The 19,497-nt window shown below is 43.2% G+C and overlaps 1 protein-coding gene across 2 annotated transcripts in view; it reads right to left on the bottom strand.

Moving 5' to 3' along the window:
- Positions 1 to 4,954: 4,954 nt before the first annotated feature.
- The window catches only part of STK32A (serine/threonine kinase 32A), a 90,627-nt gene continuing 76,084 nt past the window's right edge, over positions 4,955 to 19,497 (bottom strand). For both annotated transcript variants that reach the window (XM_020807168.3, XM_078385778.1), the window contains 5 exons: positions 19,224 to 19,340; positions 12,092 to 12,217; positions 11,653 to 11,781; positions 7,230 to 7,294; positions 4,955 to 5,644 (listed from right to left, as the gene is read on the bottom strand). In XM_020807168.3, the coding sequence (XP_020662827.3) occupies positions 5,554 to 5,644; positions 7,230 to 7,294; positions 11,653 to 11,781; positions 12,092 to 12,217; positions 19,224 to 19,340 (528 nt within the window). In that variant the 3' untranslated portion in view covers positions 4,955 to 5,553. The remainder of the gene's footprint in view (positions 5,645 to 7,229; positions 7,295 to 11,652; positions 11,782 to 12,091; positions 12,218 to 19,223; positions 19,341 to 19,497) is intronic.

Here is a 19,497-nt window from a genome sequence, read left to right as displayed (position 1 = left end):
GTGGAACTGGAAAAGGTGCAGAAGAGAACAAATAAATGATGACTGGGCTGGGGAACCTCCCTTATAAAGAAAGGCTACAGTGTTTGAGTCCCTTTAGTCTAGAGAAAAGGCACCTGATTGAGATGCATAAAATTATCCAGAAGGTGGATAAAGTCGATGGAGGGAAGCTCTTTTCCCTCTCACGCAATACCAGAACCAGGGGACATCTGCTCAAAAGGAGTGTTGGGGAGAGAGAACAAGCAATTTCTTTACCCAGCAGGTTGTTAGTCTGTGTAACTCCTTGCCACAGGATGTGATGATGGCATCTGGCCTAGATGCCTTCAAAGGGGGATTGGACAGATTCCTGGAGGAAAAATCTGTCACAGGTTACAAGCCGTGATGGGGATGTACTGTATAATCTCCAAGCTTAAAAGGAAGGGACTTTGAAATGCCAGATGCAGGGGAGGAGTATCAGGAGACAGGTATCTAACTGTCTCGTGTGCTCCCAGAGGCATCTGGTGGGGCCTCTATGAGATACAGGAAGCTGGACTAGATGGGCGCTTGGCCTGATCCAGCAGGGCTCTTGTATTCTTAAATGAAACATTGCTTTTTCTGAAAGCTGTTGTGTATGTGTGTTCCATCAGGTAGCAACTGCAGGATAGCTTATTTCATCCAGGTATTTGGCTGAAGAGCCATAGGTTGAGAGTTCAATACCCTACCATGCCTGCTTGACAAGTACTCTGTTTGGTGATCCATAGGGTTGTTTCCAGCTCTGCAGTTCTAAGTTTATTATTTTAAGTCAATTCTGACTTACGTTGATTCTTTTGCAGGGTATTCTAAGTAAAGAGTACTCAGAACTGGTTTACTATTCTCTTTCTTCTGTAGAGATCCTGGGATATGCGGCTTGATCGTGGCCACCCAGGCTGGCTCTTCTGGAATTTGAACTCCTAACCTATGGCTCTGAAGCCAGTGATCTGCATTTCTAATAAAAAACAGTCTTGACAGGAATTTGAATGATGGCTTCCCAAATTTCCATACATTAGTGACACTTCATATTTCACATTTAGCCAAATGTCTACTGAATAAACAGGTATACATTTAAGGAATTAAAGAAAAGAAAATGGAAAAAAGAGTCAATGCAGTGTAACAGTATTATAGAAATTTTAATAGGCCATCTTTATAAAATGCAAAAGGAAAAATGCCCAGTATTCTGTGTATTTTTAATCAAACCTAACATAAATGATAACCCATTGAGAACATGTTTCATGAATAAATTGTATTCTCTCTGTAGACTAATGGAGCCTAACTCTATCTGTTCACATAATGTGGAAACACCCAGATTTAAGTTACTATTTATCACTGTGCAGAAAGTTAACCAGTGCAGATAGTGATTTTACTATAATTCGTTGAACATAAGGCTGTCAGTGAGACTTTCCTTGAGAAGATTACTATTTGAACATTACAATGTTTCCAGAAATTCTGAAATTCTTAGCTATGCAATTTACAATTTCTTTTTCTAAGCTCTCAGCTACAAAATCAACTTTCCATTCCTGTCCTCTTACATTTTGGGGATTAAACCCAGTTTCCCCCTTGCAGAAATCCATTAGCATAACATAACATCTTTTGTCTCTCCTCCCTGCAGCCTCATAAAACCTGCTCCAGAGGATTTCCTAGTGCTCTAGGGATGTGGCTGCAGTTTTGTACACATATATGCAGAAACGTGATTATGCATTTAATGTATTGTCTAGCTGGACCTTGAACCTATGTTGCAGGCTTTCCCCAATCTAACAGACCTATGAACATAAATTTTTAAAAGTAATTACTAGCAGTAGCATGGTAACAGTTTTTAATGGTGACTTCTTATTTTCCTGTTTCTCCAAAGTATCTAAAATAGTTTAAAAGTCCTCATTTGAATGCCAAAAAAAACACATTACCCTGTACAGTATTACAAAACCCACTCTTTTCCTGCCCACTGTAGTATCCATAGCATAGGGGCACAACACAAGGCAGCGCCTGAGCCCTGCAATTTTTCACTTCCTCTATTTAGTGAGGCCACACCCGTTACTATAAAAGTACTGTAACCAAATAATTGTTAAACCATAAAAGAAAACTAATCTCTCTCACACACATACGGTTAAGTTGCATTTATAACATAAGAGCCAGTGTGGTTGGGTGGGCAGAGCATCGACACGCTGTCGGAGGGCAGCCCCTTCCCCTGTACATTAAAGCAGAAGGTTACGTGCCGTTTGGGGGTGATGGGAGTAACTTCTGATATTTGCAGAACAGCCAGAGGGGAATGGTGCCCCCTGGAGATGCAGATCTCCATGTATGTTCTTCTTCTTCAAATCCTTTTTTGCTGAGATACTTGGGAGAAGGGCAGAAAAATGGCTTGGGGACACTACTCATGATGGCTATTTGAGGCCTTCTACTTTGTCGCTCAGCCACAAAATTCGTTCAGTGATTGCGAAATAGATATTATCTCTCAACCAGGCTACCTCGCAAGATCGTTGGGCAAATAAATGGGGGAGGAAGAGAAGTGAGTATGCCCACCTTGAGCTCACTAGCGGCACGGTGAGATATAAACTGCAACAAATCGTATTAAGTCAAATCAGTAAATATAGAACTGCTTTATTGCTGGGGAAAATAAATCACAAATAGGGTGAACTAGGAATAAAACAGAGAGCAGAGAGAGGGCTTGTATAGCACGAAACTTAAATCCAACAGTAATGGAAGGCTGGTAGATCAGTCAAAAGCTACATTAAAGGATGACGTATTGGGTGGTGGTTGTGTTTTAATTCTGTTCAATGATAGAGGTCAGATTCTTCAAATGGGAATACGGCTGCCCTGCCTTGAACATTCAGCCTGGTGCAGCAGGCCAGACAGAATGAGGTCAGGCAAGGTGCAGCACGGAGGCCACCAGTTGGCCATATTTCTGCTGCACACAATAAGCAGAAGATGGTATTGGACAACTCTGCAATACAGCACCTTCAGACAGTTGGTAGACTTGACTGTGCCATGAGACTGAAGCATGAGTAGGCCTGCAGTCATTTCTTAACAATAGTCAGTCAATGTGCCACTCCAGTGATGAATTCTGCGCAGCACAGACATTTCCTACTTCAGCTGCAGCAGACATATCGAACCAAAAAAGCCAGACATTTCATAGTGTACGAAACAGGGAGGGAGGGAAGAAGATTGTTTGACTTCATCTGTAGAAGCCAGTAGCTTTTATTGTGCATAATGATGACAGCAGACATTGGAATCATTGTCCTGATTCCAGCCACTTTCCAGACAGTTTGAGCTCTGCTCCCTGGAGAACTGCATGCCCATATTGTTTGATTCTGGAATCCAAAAGCAGCAATGGCCTTGCCCTTTTAGTTAATCCCCAGATAAAGCAGCAGGGAGCCTGGGTCGCAGCCATTTACCTAGGTCTGGTCGGCTTGTGGAAGAAATCCAAGATGTTTTGTTGAAAGATATACTGGGGATTATGTTTTGTACGGGGCATACATAAAAGAGTGGTGTGCAGAGTTAGCCAGTGAGCTGCAGAAAATATCTGTCTCTTTCTCTCTCAGCTAACAAGGCAGCAATTTTCCCTCTCTTTGAAGCAGAGGTAAAAACTGCTGCCTTGTTAGTTGAGATAAAAGACCTTTCTGTCATAATTAAAACTCCATTTGTGAAGTTTTTATTATGACACTGTACCCACTTCAGTGTCGTAATTAAAACTTCACAAATGATGGGCACAAGCCAGCCAAAGTCCACCTCTTTTTTTGAAATCAGAAACACCGAACATTCTGCTGGGTTGGGCCTGTTGGCTAAGAGTATTTTTCACATTATATACTTGGCCCCAGAGTGATAGAATAATTCACTACCCAACACATTGTAAATACCTTGGAAAAGCATACAGTTTGACCCCAGACCCGATTTCCCCGTCTGTGCCATTATTCAGTTTTTTTAGCCAATTGCATTATAGCCGGAGAAGAAGGCAAAGATGGAAAGAGAAAGCAGGGAACTAGAAATGTAAAGAAGGACAGATTAAAATATTTATTTCCCTTTCAAAAAAGACAATCTTAGTAATGCCCCAAAGTGAAGGGTTTTCTGATTTTAATGCTTGGTACACTCCCTTCTACTCCCTACCCCTTTCAGATTTTTGGCAGCTCCTAACAGCTTTAACGACATCAAATGTCCACCCTAGGCAAAGTAAGTACCCTATATCACAGGTTATAGATCACATTGGTTATTCCCGATAGATACAGGCTTAACAAAATGTTAAGGATTGATTCAAGCCCCAGCCCCACCCCTGCAGTGACTGGAGTTCTCCAGTGCATTTGCTGGTGAGTTCTATGCCCTAGAACAGTGGTTCTTAACGTGGGCAATAATGCCCCCCAGGGGGCGATTTCATTTTTCAGGGGGGCGGTAGAATGAAAAGGGGCGGTGTGGGGGCGCTGGAGCAGAAGGGGGCGGTAGGGGAGCGCTGGAGCGAGCCAAACCTGTGAAGGTGACTGCAGCCACAGTGCTGGCAGTAGATCCAGTGCTGCTGCTGCCGCCAGATGATCTACCTCTTTCTACCTGCCACGTCTCACCTGTCTCCTTTAGGGGAGCACTGAGTATGGATCGGGTGGAAGGAAAGGGTCTCTTGGGTCCTCATCCTCGCCCCGTGAAGTGCTGCCTCGCACCCGGGTGGTAGGTAGGTAGGTAGGTAGGTAGGTAGGTAGGTAGGTAGGTAGGTAGGTAGGTAGGTAGGTAGGTAGGTAGGTAGGTAGGTAGGTAAGATATCATCACCTCAGGGAGGGGGGCGATGATAACTTCCTCAATAGCTCAAGGGGGCATTTCTTTCAAAAAGGTTAAGAACCACTGCCCTAGAACATCTTAGGAGTTCTCTCTTGCCACCAGTTTTGATGCTCACTCACAAATACTTAGATTCCACATTCGCAGCTGTGCTGGATTAACCCCAGGAAACCACTTTATGTAGGCTGCCAAGGGGTATTTTCCTCTGGTAGACACATTGAGCTGGTAAACTAAATATCAATTTTAGTTCAGAGCTGTTACTAGTACAGAAAGAGGTGACCTTGACATCATAGTCTCTTGCACCACAACTGCAGTTCAGGCCCGTCTCTTTCAAGCATCTATTAAAATATGCAGCCACTCATTGAACAAGCACTTAGTGAAGACCTGATAAGAGATCCTATAGGCAGTTAACTGACCCCAATAATCAGCAGCCCCAATGGTTTGCCATCAGAAGCACTACATGGACAAAAGATTTCTACACTTGTGTATCTTTGTGAAAAAGAAAATGCTAGGTTCTTATAGCCAACATTTTAAAAAAATAAATAAATAGATAAATTAATTAATTAATAAATAAATGGCATTAAAAAATGCAAACCCCCTGCCTGATGTACTGCTGCAAGTAACTAAGCCATAGCTCCATGGGGGTGGGAGGAGACACTTGGCTTGTAGTCTGGATACCACAGAGCAAGGCATTTGTCTTTCCTTGACATTTCGTTTCTCAAGCTCTGTGAAATAGTTAAAGGAGAAGCCTTGGCCTTGGATGACAGCGCCTGGGCAAGAGCTAAACTGGTCTCAGATGTTATTATTCTGGTCATCTTCCTGCTTGTCTTTAGTTTGTACCAACATCAGGTTGTCTTGCATTTCGTTATGCTGCTGCCTCATCCTGAAATACACAGAAGAGAAATCAAAGCCCATAATCGTGCAGCAGTGAAGCACAGCAAGCAATGAGTAGCCTGCTCTCCATTTGCATTACAAAGCTACTTCTGAATACACATTAAAACAAATCCCTCTTATTTTATTAAGCAGCAATATCTCTGCTCATATTGAGTTTGACTAATGGAAAGGCCACATACTGCTGGTTTTTAGCATATCCTGGTTACATGGTTACTCCATCCTCAACTATTTTGATTTCTGAGGCCCACCTTCCGCTAAAGATAACCTCAACAGAATGGACAGCTAGCATCACTAGCCTAGAAGGCTGGGAGCTGATCACCTATTACTCTAGTATTTCTGGGACAATATGCCCTTTACCAAGTTGGACAGACCTCATAGTGCCACCTCCCAGGACTTCGAGGCCCCTGTAGCTCCACTTGTGTGTAGACAGACAGACAGACAGGCAGACAGACAGAGAGAGAGAGAGAGAGAGAGAAAGAGAAAGAGAAAGAGAGAGAGATGGCCACAAAGCCACAAAAGGGTGCCATTTCAACTGTAAGAACAAATATGGAGGGAGGGATGGAGGGAAGGAAGAAGCAATTCTTCAAGCTCCAAGCTCCAAGGATGAGCATTTGTTGCCCACCCACACCCAGATCTCTAGAGCTAGCCCATCCTGATCTAACACTAAAAACAAGAACATATCCTGTTGCTAGTTAAAGTTCAATACACAATGACCAAGTCTAAGAGGGCTGGTTACAAAGATGGGTTCTATTTTGCTCAGAAATCACAAGAGCAGACATAATCTACCCTTTGTACATCTGCCCTGCTTTTAATCAAGACCTTATGTCTTCCCTCATTTGCATCACTACAACTTGGAGTACAACAGGAGAGGTGCAACCTCACTGTTGTCAATGTACACCTAATCACATGAAAAGCCTCCACAAATTGAATTCAGTGATCCCTTGTCCTACTGGGAACTTGGCTGGGGCTTGCTTTTAAAATGCAGGAGTTAAAGCACCCTCTCACACATCAAGAGTCTCAGAACATTGCCTAATCCCTAGGGCTACCGTTTACCTATGGAGTTCATGCCAAACTCGCTTCTTAGTTCATTGAGGAGCACTAATTAGACTTCCTTATACAGTGGTGCCTCACTTAACGAGTGCACCATATAGCGATGTTTCCGTATAGCGATCTCTTTTTCGGGATCGCTATACGGAAACATACCCGATCTTCGCAATGGGGAAAACCCGCATTGCGAAGATCGGGTATTGCGGCGGCCATTTTGGAGCCGCCGAACAGCTGATCGGCGGTTCCAAAATGGCCACCGGAAGCCCGGAAATGGCTGCCGGCAGCCGTTTTCGCACCCTGCCCTCGCTTAGCGAAGGCGCGAAAATGGCTGCCGGCACCTGGAATCCTCGCTGAACGGGTAAGTAACAAAGGTATTGGAACGCATTAAACGGAGTTTAATGCGTTTCAATACATTTCCCCTACCCGCTTAGCGATGATTCCGGGGCACCACTGTATTGAAACAGACTGAATGTCATACATTAGCACACTTGCCAAGATAAAGACTCCTTTTCCAGGTCAGCACTTACTTTTCTCTGTTGAAAATGATGAAGTCCCTTTGGATTGATTCCAGGTGTTTCTGCAGTTGACAGGCCTTCCATCGCAAAACAAACAAAAATATGAGGTGGTGAGAAATCATCATTATACCATAAGATTTTACAGAGATGTTGTCAAAAGAGTGCAGCATCCACAGCAGCATTTGAGCATTCGTCTGAAAGAGGACCCTCACAGAGTCAGCAAAAGGAAAAGAAAAGAGAGCACATCCTTACAGATATTTGGGGCTTACCAGCTGAAGCGGCAAATCACAAAAAAAATAGAAGGCAGTAGATTAATTCATTCTTCACTTGTCACGTAACTGTCTAGCTGTGTCACTCTATAAAGTATCCCGGAATCAGACAGCCAGCCTGTGTATTCTTAAGCGAGCTGCACAGTCCCAGGACACCCCCAGAAGAAGAGAACGGTCAACCACTTCTGAGTGCCTTCTACCTAGAAAATTCTGAAAGGGTCAGCCAGAATTAACCTGATGGAAAATAATTATCATTATTAGCCACAAACTGCAACATATATTCTTGATTATTTGTGTATGTTAAATTACATTTTCCATCTTTAACCACTGGTTTTTTCACTTCTGAACAACTAAGCCTCATTGAAAATATGAGCCTCGTGGCACAGTGATCAGACTGCAGCAGTGCAGTCAAAACTGTGCTCATAACTGGGGGTTCAATCCCAGATAGCTGGCTCAAGGTTGAGTCGGCCTTCTATCCTTCTGAGGTCATTAAAATGAGTACCCAGCTCGCTTGGGGGGCCAATGTGTGGCCTGCATAACTAACTTGCATACCGCCCAAAGAGTGCTTGAAGCACTATGGGGCGGTATATAAGCAGCACACTTTGCTTTGCTTTGTGCCATGATTCTGACACTCTGTTCTTTAGAAATATCCCCCATGAGATGTTATCCGTGACTTTTTCTATGTTACTTTAGCAGTGCTCCTAGCTCAGCCATGAAAATATGGAAAACAGGGATTCGTGGCAGACTAATCTGTCAGATTGGTGGACCGTGTCATAGGACCTCCACTGAAGACCATAAGGGAGACGGTGGAATTTCAGAATACTGTACTCTGGGCCCCAGCCACTTAGGGCATTAGAGATCAAAATCAGCACCTTGAACTGATTTCCAATAAATAAATAAAAAATAAAAAATGCCTGAACAGTTGGTTCCAGACCAGGGATAGGAGGTCTGTAATGTACCCACCAGACAACAGCACATGCTTGACTGTCATGTTCTGTAGTAATTGTAGTTTCTGAATACATTTCATGGGCAGCCCCCAAGACAAGGTGTAGCGTTCACCCCTTGTTTTACTAAACAAGTCGTGTATTATTCATGTTCTATGCAAACGTGGTAGAAAGGCGGAGCTGAGAGAGATTAAAAGGCGGAGCCTGAGAGTGAAGAGTCAGTCAAGAGTCAGTCAGGAGTGAGAGAGTGAGTTAGTCAGAGGCAGAGGCAGAAGAGATAGAGATTGAGTTAGAGACTGGTTAAGGTAAATAAATAAATAGAGAAGGTGGTAATTAATTATATGGCAAGAAGAAAGTACGTATAGAGAGACTTGGGAATGATTTGCTTGTATACAATGAACAAAGTTCCAAACAGAGGAGTCCTAGAACGAGCTGGAATATTCAACATGTATACATTACTGAAACAGTGACGTCTACGTTGGCTTGGGCACGTCGTGAGAATGGCTGATGGTAGGATTCCAAAGGATCTCCTGTATGGAGAATTAGTGCAGGGAAATCACCCCAGAGGGAGACCACAGCTGCAATACAAGGATATCTGCAAGCGGGATCTGAAGGCCTTAGGAATGGACCTCAACAGATGGGAAACCCTGACATCTGAGCGTTTAGCCTGGAGGCAGGCACTGTATCACGGCCTCTCCCAATTTGAAGAGACCCTTGCCCAGCAGGCTGAGGCAAAGAGGAAGTCACAAAAGCAGCAAAACCAGGGAGCTGGACAGGGCTCATATTGGATTTGTCTTCAGTGTGGAAGGGACTGCCACTCTTGCATTGGCCTTCTCAGCCACACTAGACGCTGTTCCAAGTCCTCCATACAGAGCACGTTACCATAGTCTTTCGAGGCTGAAGGATGCCTAACTAACTAACTAATACAATGAGCATCCGAAGAACGTATATGATTATTATTAATTTTGCTACACTTCAATAAATAAGTTCTGTTTGCATTTACCAGACAAGTGTTTGGACAAACGTCTTTTATATTGTGGATAGATTTAATCCACTGGGGGCAGTGAGGGAAACAAAAAGTAGGTGCTTCATAGAGGTGATTGTCACACAAGGCATCACACTAATCTAACTGAGAGGTGATTAAGGCATGGATCACTGAGGGCCAAATCCCTTTCGCTAGGAATGGGTGCAGCTGATCCACAAGCTCCAAACTGAAAAGAAGGCACATACAGACCATTGTCATTTTGCAGCAGTGCTGGGTCCAAGAGCCCTCAGTCTCTAAAGGAGTCCTTTTCTACTCAAGTAGTTCTCTCCTTATATATTAAAAATACATTACTTGTTTCTCCCTCATTCTGAGCCTTTCCCCTTTCTAAGAAAGGGGAAGTTGCAGTGGTGAGAGAATGGGGTTCGATATTAAGTATTTCCCTCCATTTTATGCAAGCATTTAATTGTTATCTTTTGCTTTCAAAGTGCATTTAATTTAATTTGTGAACTATAGAAGAATAGAAATCAGTCTTGTTTGCAAACCATTTCTGAAATATGCCTTTGTTTCTTGGTATTGGATACTAATCAGAAAGTTGTACGCATAAAGGTACTGTGTAGCAATGTGTAATGTAGTATCATAGGCATTTTTGAAGTTTTCTAGACAGACAAATCAAACTTCCTAACTGTTGGAGTGGATTATTTTAGCTCACCACCAGAAGCCCCGGTGATAAGCTGGATGAGGGACATATCACTTCTAGTCAGGGAGCAAATACAATTCGATCTATAGAAAGAAGCTCTGCTCAAGGGCCAATTAATGATTTAAGAACTGCAGAGATTGCCGTATATAATGCAAGAAAAAAGGCTTCTTTCATCCTTATCTCACAGAGGCCAACTCCTCAGGGCCACCGGCAGCCAATCAGACTCCCTTTGCCTGTTCTCAGCAAGGCAGAAGGACGGATGTCATTGAACAGTTTAGATGTGGCTCCTGACTGCAGCCATCACTGTGTGGCGCCAGCACTAAGCTGCAAATGACTACTGTGCTAATTCGCTATGGTAGGCTCTGGATCTGTAGAAGGTAGTCCCAAATTTCCTGTTTCCCAATAAGCCATATTCATTCCAGAAGTACTGAATTCACCCATTGCTTCCTTTACAAAACTTTGTACTCCACCATTATCACTTTTTTCCCTGACTTCCTTTCATCTTGGAGCCACTGGGATGTGGAAAAGCTGGTAGAAACCTTCACTCCTAGGTTTCCTCATTTTATTAAAGGAGTATTCCTAGCTAGGGGTGGTGAGGGTTATCACTCTCTCTCTCTCTCTCTCTTTCTCATACACACTCACTCACACACACACACACACACACACACAGAGAGAGAGAGAGAGAGAGAGAGAGAGAGAGAGAGCTTTAAACTTTTTAAAGCTTTGAATGTCTGACACATAGTCCCATCATGAGATTCCTCTGGCTGGTGGGTCAAATAATTAACCAAGAGAAAATCATTATTGACTGTTCAGAAAATGGCAAAATTTTCCTCACTGTCTTCATGTACTTATGAAGGCAATGGATCAGTATTTACATTCCCCACTGGCTTCTAACTATGTCCTCCATTCTTGCATGACTTTCAAGAAATACAATTTTCTGTAGGAGAAAGTGGTTTCTACTATGAGTCAAATTGGGGGTTCATGCTAAAACCATGAGAAATCTCTTATCTCAAAGGCTAGAAAGCATTATTAGCTGTTGGCAATTGTGGCCTTGTATGAAAGATTTGCTATATGAATGCAAAGTACAGGTGCAAAGAATTATGAAGCATACTAGTGCCGTTCATTCTCATCCAACTGTACAGAGATAAGCAGAGATAGGCTTACAGCATGTTGAGTGCAGACGTTTCTTGAAACTACTCATTTGGAGCACTGCCATTCATGTCAAAGTAAAAAAAATGAGCAGGTAGTTTTAAATGTTTGGGACCAGTTAACATCAGAAAGACATCAGATGAAGATGGGATCCTTAAATGGGCACAAAGTCCACTGATATGTTTACAGGTGAATCTGACAGTAATACTGAATACGAATTATAGATAAAAGCAAACTAGAAATAAAAAACAAAACAAGACAAAAACATGGTGGCATCTTAAAGACTAACTTTTATATTTTTTAAAGTGAGCTTTCATGGACAAGTCCACTTCATCAGACATGAGAGAGAGAGAAACTGAAAAAGAAATGTAATTTGGCCTCCATGTCTCACCTCTAAAGAATCATTTTTGGTGCCCTCTTTCTCCTTCTTCGCCAGGCGTTTCTTCTTCTTGTGCAGTGGTTTGGACTCCAGGATCATTTCTTCAAGTTCAAAGGTTGGATCACAGTTCAGCTTCCCTTTCTAAGGAAGGTGTGGGGATAGAGAGAGAGAGAAGGGATGCTCATTCGAAACACAATGGAGCTTTTATTAAATAGTGCATCTTACACTGTGGGGTGCACCTGGAAAATGAAATTAAGTCAAGGGTTCTACTCTAAATCTTATTTTAGAAGTTCATGTCTTATTTATACAAGACATTCTGCTGGCTGTCTGGATACAGAATTCCCTGCCATATACTATGATACAGTATAGTAAAATGTGGCCTAGGAATTTGTCATTTGCACCACCATTTCTAGTTTCCAGATTTCAAAAGAAATTATAGCAATATGCTTACAGTAGGAAGGAAGCCAGGAGTTATCCTCTTCTGTAGAACGGCATCCCAGTTGATGTCAGCCAAATAAGCAAAGTCTTGGATATCAGCCAGCTGAGAAAATCGTTCTTCTGAATTTACCTCCAGTAACTAGAAATAGGAGTTACATCAGACAGTAAATATGAAAAACACCAGTAAAGGGGTGATGACTTTTACTGCAAGTTTGTTACAAAATAGGACGATAGGCATCCTGGTCCATCCAAATTATTCATTCATAATCCCTAATAAGGGGTCTTCTTGAAATCTCACACCTGGCACCCTGCTTCACACTCCCTTGTCTCTGATCCCTCCATTTTTATCTGTCTTCCTTCTCGTCCCCCTTTCGTCGGTCGCCCAATCCCTCCCACTCTTTCAGGGACCTTCACTGCCTCCCATCTCTTTTTTCTATGCAGAATAGAGGTCTGTTGCAAATCTGACAAGAACTTCAGGCCACATGGTTCCCATTGTGGACATCCCTGCATATGGGACGCACTATAGCACTAAACTCTGCCCCCAGTATAAAGTTGGATATAAAATAATCCTTGGCCTTGAAATTGGGAAATTTTTGATTCAATCCCTCATCAATCTTTGAGTGACTGAGCAGTCTTGGGCAAAGTTTTAGTTTCTTACACCCCCGTTTCCTATATGAAAAATAGGAATTAGAGTGGGCTGCAATTGTCAGTCAAGTTCAAGTGAGGCCAAGGCCGAGACTTGGAAATAAATATGGGATACAAGAAAAAGGATAGGATAGGTCAGCATCAACTGATCCACTTGCTGGCTGAGATGTTAGCTGAGATAACATCCCTTGGATGTATGCCACTATGTGGCCCTACCTGTCACCCGGGGAGCTAGAGTGTGTGGCTGCCCTCAAGCTCAGCCCATTCCCAATCTTAAACGGTGCCCTCTAAAAGGGAACCACCAGGAAAGGTCAGGTACCCACTCCCTATCCACCTAGATCTGTTCTCATGCTTACAAGCTGCCCAAATAAAGTTGTGACAAAAATAATTCCAATTATAGTACCCCAAACACTGTGAAACAATATAAAATGAGGACAGGTGGGTGGGGAAAGGTTTGAGGAAGCCAGGCTTGATCAGGCCTTTTTGATACCACAAAGTAAAAAAGAAAAAAAAATCTCTTCCTTCCAGTCTACCTGTGAAGCAAACCCCCTCCCATGGGTGCCCCAACTGGCAGGGAACCAATGTAGGGGGCAGAGTCTATGAAGTTTCAAGTGGCTTGTGTGAAGAAGACTCCCCAGCCTTGAGAAGATGGTGGCTGCCATGCCTGCCACCAGCTTCCTTCACTGCCAACAGAGAAACTCAAGGGCAGCTGAGGCTGGGGACTGTTGCTTCATGAAAGCTCTGAAGTGAAACTTTTCGACTGAATGCTTAGTTTGCTGGAAATGGGAAACTGTTCTCTTTCAGGAGGCATCACCAAGGTTCTTTCTTGTTATAACTTGTAGCAAGCATCCTGTAAGTGCTTGCTGTGTTTAAACAAACTATCAAAAGTGTCCTGTTGTGACCATTTCTTTTCTTCCTGACAGACAATTTTGCTAAAGCAGCTTATTTTTAGGGCTGTATTACTAACTTCGTAATTCAAGCAAGCTCCCACTGGAACCAATTTCAATGCACTTGTTTGGATGCCACTGGCATCATCTCCCACCAATATGGTTTACATAATAATTCTTAAAAATTTGAACACTCCATATGAATCAGAAAAACATCTCAAAATATTTAGTGGAAACATATTATTTAGCTGAGTTGTAAATCCTTGAGGGAAATCAAACCTTCTCTGGTATGAATGACACAAAGAAAGAGTAGCCCTTTGGCTAGTCAAAATCGAGCAGGACATAAATATACAACGCATAAGCATCATACCACTATATAGGGGAGGGTAAATCTTCTGACATGTCATGCTTTCATGATGAAAAGAATTAAAATCAATATTAATTCTTTTTAAGCTATAATAGATACTATTTTTAATGGATGGAGTTTCTGTTTTTTTAATGTATGTAGCAAAGAATCCTTGCCCAGTGAGGAAGTCAACAAATTGAACCCATTTCCTCAGAAATGAGTTCAATTCAGAAATTGGTTCAATTCATTTTCAATTTCTTTGAAAATGCTATTTTAGCATTAACAGCTACAAGAACCCTGTGAGTGGCATTAATTTAAGATGCCAAAGATATGCCATCAAGACATACATGGCATGTACATAGACTGCCAGCATCATGTTCAACATACCAGTGCTCACGACTCAATCCTGGCTCAGTTCTGACTGTAATTGGTCATAGCCAACCTCATGCTCAGGCCCATCTCCATCAAAAGAAGCAGCCGAGCTGCTTCAATACAGCCAGTATGAGCATCGTGATAAAGATCCCAACATGCCATTGCACCTGCCGCACACTCCTGTCTCCATGAGTAAATCACTCTTAATGGATAGGAATGTTTCTGCTGAACTGCAAGCCTGCTTTTAGGAAAGTTCCAAAATACCCTTCACATCTGAAGGCTGGCAAGGAATTTCTTACACATGAGGCTTGCTTGGCTTTTCTCAGCATCTTCGTATAATGCAGATAAAAAACGTAAAAATAATCGTGTACTGTCAAGTCAATTCTGACTTACAGTGTCCCTTTTCAGGGTTTACTAGGGAGAAAGTATTCACAAGTGGTTGACCATTCCCTTCCTCTGGGGGTGCCCTGAGACTGTGCAGCTTGCCCAAGGCCACACAGGCTGGCTCTTCTCCCCAGAGTCACAGTGGGGAATCGAACGGCTCCACAGCCAGATACCTTACTCACTAAGCTATCCACATACATTTAGCTGCAACTGTATAACATACTTTGCTATAAAAATTAATAGAACATGATTGAACTTCTCAGAACTTACTTCTGTTTTCTTCCTTATTCTATCCTGCATTTGCAACATTCACACACCGCGCCACTACCAGGAGAAAGGGTGAAGGTGCTTGTTCACCTTTTCCCAGTTCAGGTATGGAAACAATCCATACCTGAGCTAATGCAACAAACCCTTGCCGATGAAATTCACTGGAGGCAGAAAAGCCAGGACAAAATTTGACATTCCCAGTTGGTCTCATCTATAATGCATACAGCTGCTAAAACAGATACAAAGGGGACAAAGTGGAAACTTAAACAATGGTGACATTGCATTATTCATTCACGAAGGAGCAAAGGAGCTATGGAATTTCTAGATCATGATAAAAGTTTTGTTCAATGTTAAATGACAGTACAGTGGTTCCCAACCTTGGGTCCCCAGATGTTCTTGGACTGCAACTCCCAGAAACCCCAGTCAGCACAGATAGTGATGAAGGCTTTGGGAGTTTTAGTACAAGAACATCTGGGGACCCAAGGTTGGGAACCACTGTGTGGGTGATATTCATGCTTCCACTGCTGTTCCTTTTGTGGGAACTTGTTTAGTGCCACTATGAAAACCACACAGCAAATCATACTGAAATGATTGCCAGGCTAAACAATATTTCTTCCCCACCAGTTCCTACTGATTTGCTGCCACAAGGGTGGAGCTAATTTGCTATTGCCCACCAAGGACCAAATGTGATCTGACAGTAACACTGTTGTGCCTTCTGTTCTCCTCCCCTCCCTTAGAGTTTGGAATACAACATAACAGATTTTTTTTACTTTTCTATTACTGTGTTTTTAACTTAATAGCCCAACGGTCCATCACATCTTCAGTACTACTGCATACCTCAGCATGCATCAATTTTAAAAACCGCACACACCACGGGCAATAATGTAAGACCCACACCCCACACCTGGTTCATGTTTGTTTCCTGTTCGTAGTTGGGTTTGTGCCAGTAGGATAAATTAGAACAGGTAGCTATAAAGATGGTAGAAAGGAGGATGAAAAAATGGCAAAAAGGATGATAAAAGGGAAGCAGAGATGTCAGCAACTTAATGCCTGGGGGAAGCCTGATGGAAGAGCCAGGTTTTCAATGCTCGTTTAAACCCGTCCAACGAGGGTGCCAGGCGTATCTCCATGGGCAGATTGTTCCACAGGTGAGGGGTGACCACCGAGAAGGCCAGGCTTCTTGTTCTTTCCCTCCAAGCCTCCTTTGGGGTCAAGGCCCTCAACCGCCCTGCCTGTGAAGAATGGGTATTATGGACAGATCTGTCTGGGAGCAGGCATTCTGCTAGATACTGAAGCCCTAAACTGTTTGGGGCTTTGAATGTTATCATCATAAACTTGAAGTCGAGTTTCTTGTCACCTGCGTTTCCATGGTGAGATCCTGGCCCAGATAGATACCCAAGCTACAAACCTTATTCTTCATGGGAACAGTTCCTCCCCCAAAGGAAAGGGAGTTTCCCAACCCACTGAGCCACCCATGCGCAAGATTTCCATCTTGTGCAGATTCAGCCTCAGTCCATTTGCCCTCATCCACCCCAGAACAGTCCCCAAACAGCATTCAAGGGACGGAACAGCATCCACTGCTGTTGGAGAAAAGTAGAGGTAGTACTGGGTGTCATCAGCGTAACGATGACACCGAGCCCCACAGGCCTCATATAGATATTAATTAGCATTAGCAAGATGGTCGATGGGGTGGAAGTCATTGGGGTGGAAGTACACGGGGTGAGTCATCTCACCAAGCTGCACTCTCTGGGGATGGTCCTCTAAGAAGGAACGGAGCCATGCCAAAGTGAGGCCACTGATCCGTAGCTTGGAGAACCGCCCCAGGAGGATACCGTGGTCAACAGTATCAAAGGCCGCAGAGCTATCAAGGAGGACCAACAAGGACATATTGCCCCTGTCGGCCTCCCTCAGGAGGTCATCCTGCAGGGTGACCAATGCTGTTTGTGTACCATGCCACAGCCTGAAGCCCGACTGGAACGGATCAAGGTTTTTAAATTAATTTCCGTCTGGGCCCTTCTCCAAATATTCTCTAGCCTTCTCCAATTACACTTCATGGCCTGAACTGCTGGTGAAACCAGGGGGCTGGCCAGGCTCAACGGTGGAGAGGGCGTTTAGGTGCGATCGTGTCGACCGCCCTGGTGGCGGCAGTATACCAGCCATCCACCAGAGCATTGACAGGAGCACCAACCAAGTCAGACGGAAGTCGAGTTTCTTGTCACCAAATCAACTGTCAACCAGAGCCTCAACAAGAGTGCCAGCCAGATCAATCAGTATCCCTCGCATGGAGTCCTGGAATCCAACAGAATCCAGTAACCTGCAGGGGCAGACCTTCTTAATGGGTCCAAGCTCCCCACGGGAGGGAAGTGGCCCTGTGAGGCTGCATTTAATTAGGTGGTGATCTGACCTAGAATTCTATCAGGCTCCTGCTGACAAAGCAGAGATAAGAGCGGTAGGAAGGAAATCATTTAGACTAGCTGTAGGGCTGGTCTTCAAGTTCCCCTGTATTAGGGGCATACTCTGAAACCAGGATGGCTTGGGATCGTGAATGTCCAAAGCAGTTGATGGTCTACACATGACACACCTCAAATCTTCCTGCTTTCGCCTCTCTCAGTGTTGGAGTGCCAGCTTCTCCATATTCAGAGGGGAGATATCCTATCTTTCCTGGGACACTCTTTCAGGGACCATAGGACAGCATTGTAAGTCTTGACATTTCTATTTCCCTAAATGTGTTTGGGATAACTTCATTTATATTCATGCAGGCTTTGTGTGAAGTAAACTGTATGGGAAAACTAATATAGCAATTTTCCATATCTGGACAGCATTAATGGTTTACTCCTGGGGACATACATATCAGAGATGCAAAATTAATTTCTGCCATTATATCTGGTATGATTCTCAGTGTGGTGTAGTGGACAGGGCTCTGGGAAACAGGGTTCAAATCCCAACTTGGCCACAGAAATGCACTTGGGGAGTGGAACTGGTTTAACCACTCCTTAAATATCTCATTTATCTTGAAAGCCCTATTTGGGTCGCTATACTTTGGTTCCAACTTGAGGGCACAGGACACACATATACACACACACATTTCTGGTATAAAAAGATTGGATTGTAATTCCTGCAACCAGATATTATGTATAATAAAACATATTTAACAAAATAAATATGAGTTGTATTTTTCAATCAGTTTCCCATCACATTGAATAGATTCACTGGAAATAAAAATTCACAGTGGTGAAGCACTGCAATTTCTTTGATGGCAGGATATCATCTGATCTGTGACAAGCAACCCATGCAGAACAAGCAGCTAAAAGAAATAGACTTTTCAAAAATTCATCCCACTCCTATCTCTACTTTGATAAGGACTAGCTGTTGGCGCGTTATCCGAGAACTTTCCTGCTGGTGAAAACATCTACGCTGGCAACCAACCAGCCAGAGTTCCAGCATGTGGAAATAAGTGAATCGCTGTTATGAATAAATGATGTAAAGTGAACATCTCCATAGAAGCATGACTGCCACTTTGCCAAAGGGGAAACAGGGTACCTGGAAGGCCTTTCAAAAAATAAAATGTATTTTAAAAAAACAACAACAAACTCACTTCTCTTTTGATTTTTGGCAGAATTACTGTCTATCACTGAAGCCAGTCGCTCCGTACCTCCCTTCCCTCTTGGGAGCTTTTCTAAACGACAGTCTATAAATATCCATAGTATATTAATATCCACAAGAAATCTATACTAATAAAAGAGAATGTATTTCCGTGTGCCCGTCTCCACCTTATATCACCTGAACTGTGAAATGCAGGTACATGCACTACTGGGCCATTCTGCTGTTAATATGGATCCTTTAATTTTAGTTAACTAGACTCTGTCTGTGGCCTGCAGTATCACCTTTCTTAGCACGTCAAGCTAGATACCTCTCCTAGTAATCAAATCCATAATCAAGTAATACAAAATGCATGATGTGATATGATTGCACTCTTGAGTTTTTTTGCCCACTTCTAAAAGTGGGAGCCAGTGCCGTACCATGAATGAAGCATGTGGAAACAGAGAGCATTATACGATCAAACCACACACTTTGTACTAACAGGTGCTCCTGAGGAGTATGGGGGGGGAGATGAGTCATGGGGGCAACCACACACCTCATGGAACGCATTGTTCCACTTGCGTTGGGCTTCCATTCAACTACAAAGCTTTAAAGCAAACAACCTTTTCTTTCTCGGCATGAACGTGTTCGCAAAGCAGACCCACCTTTTTAATCAGTGACACCACATCCTTTGACCAAGCGGCAGGATACATGACGGCAGCTGTCTTGAACACGTGGGCAATTTCATTTGTAGCACTACTTGAGCGGATATGATAGGGCCTCTGTGAAGAAGAAGAAGAAAGCAGAGCACGCAATTTTGAAACAAATCCCCTCCAGCAACTATAAAAAACGAATTATCTCTTTTAGACATTGTGTTTGAAAGCGGCCTCTGTACCAAACCTCAACTGTGCTGCTTTCCCAGAGTTCTTGCCCAGCCTC

Source organism: Pogona vitticeps, chromosome 2 (assembly GCF_051106095.1).
Source record: "Pogona vitticeps strain Pit_001003342236 chromosome 2, PviZW2.1, whole genome shotgun sequence".
Lineage (NCBI taxonomy): Eukaryota > Metazoa > Chordata > Lepidosauria > Squamata > Agamidae > Pogona > Pogona vitticeps.
This window is presented reverse-complemented; position numbering and strand designations above follow the sequence as displayed.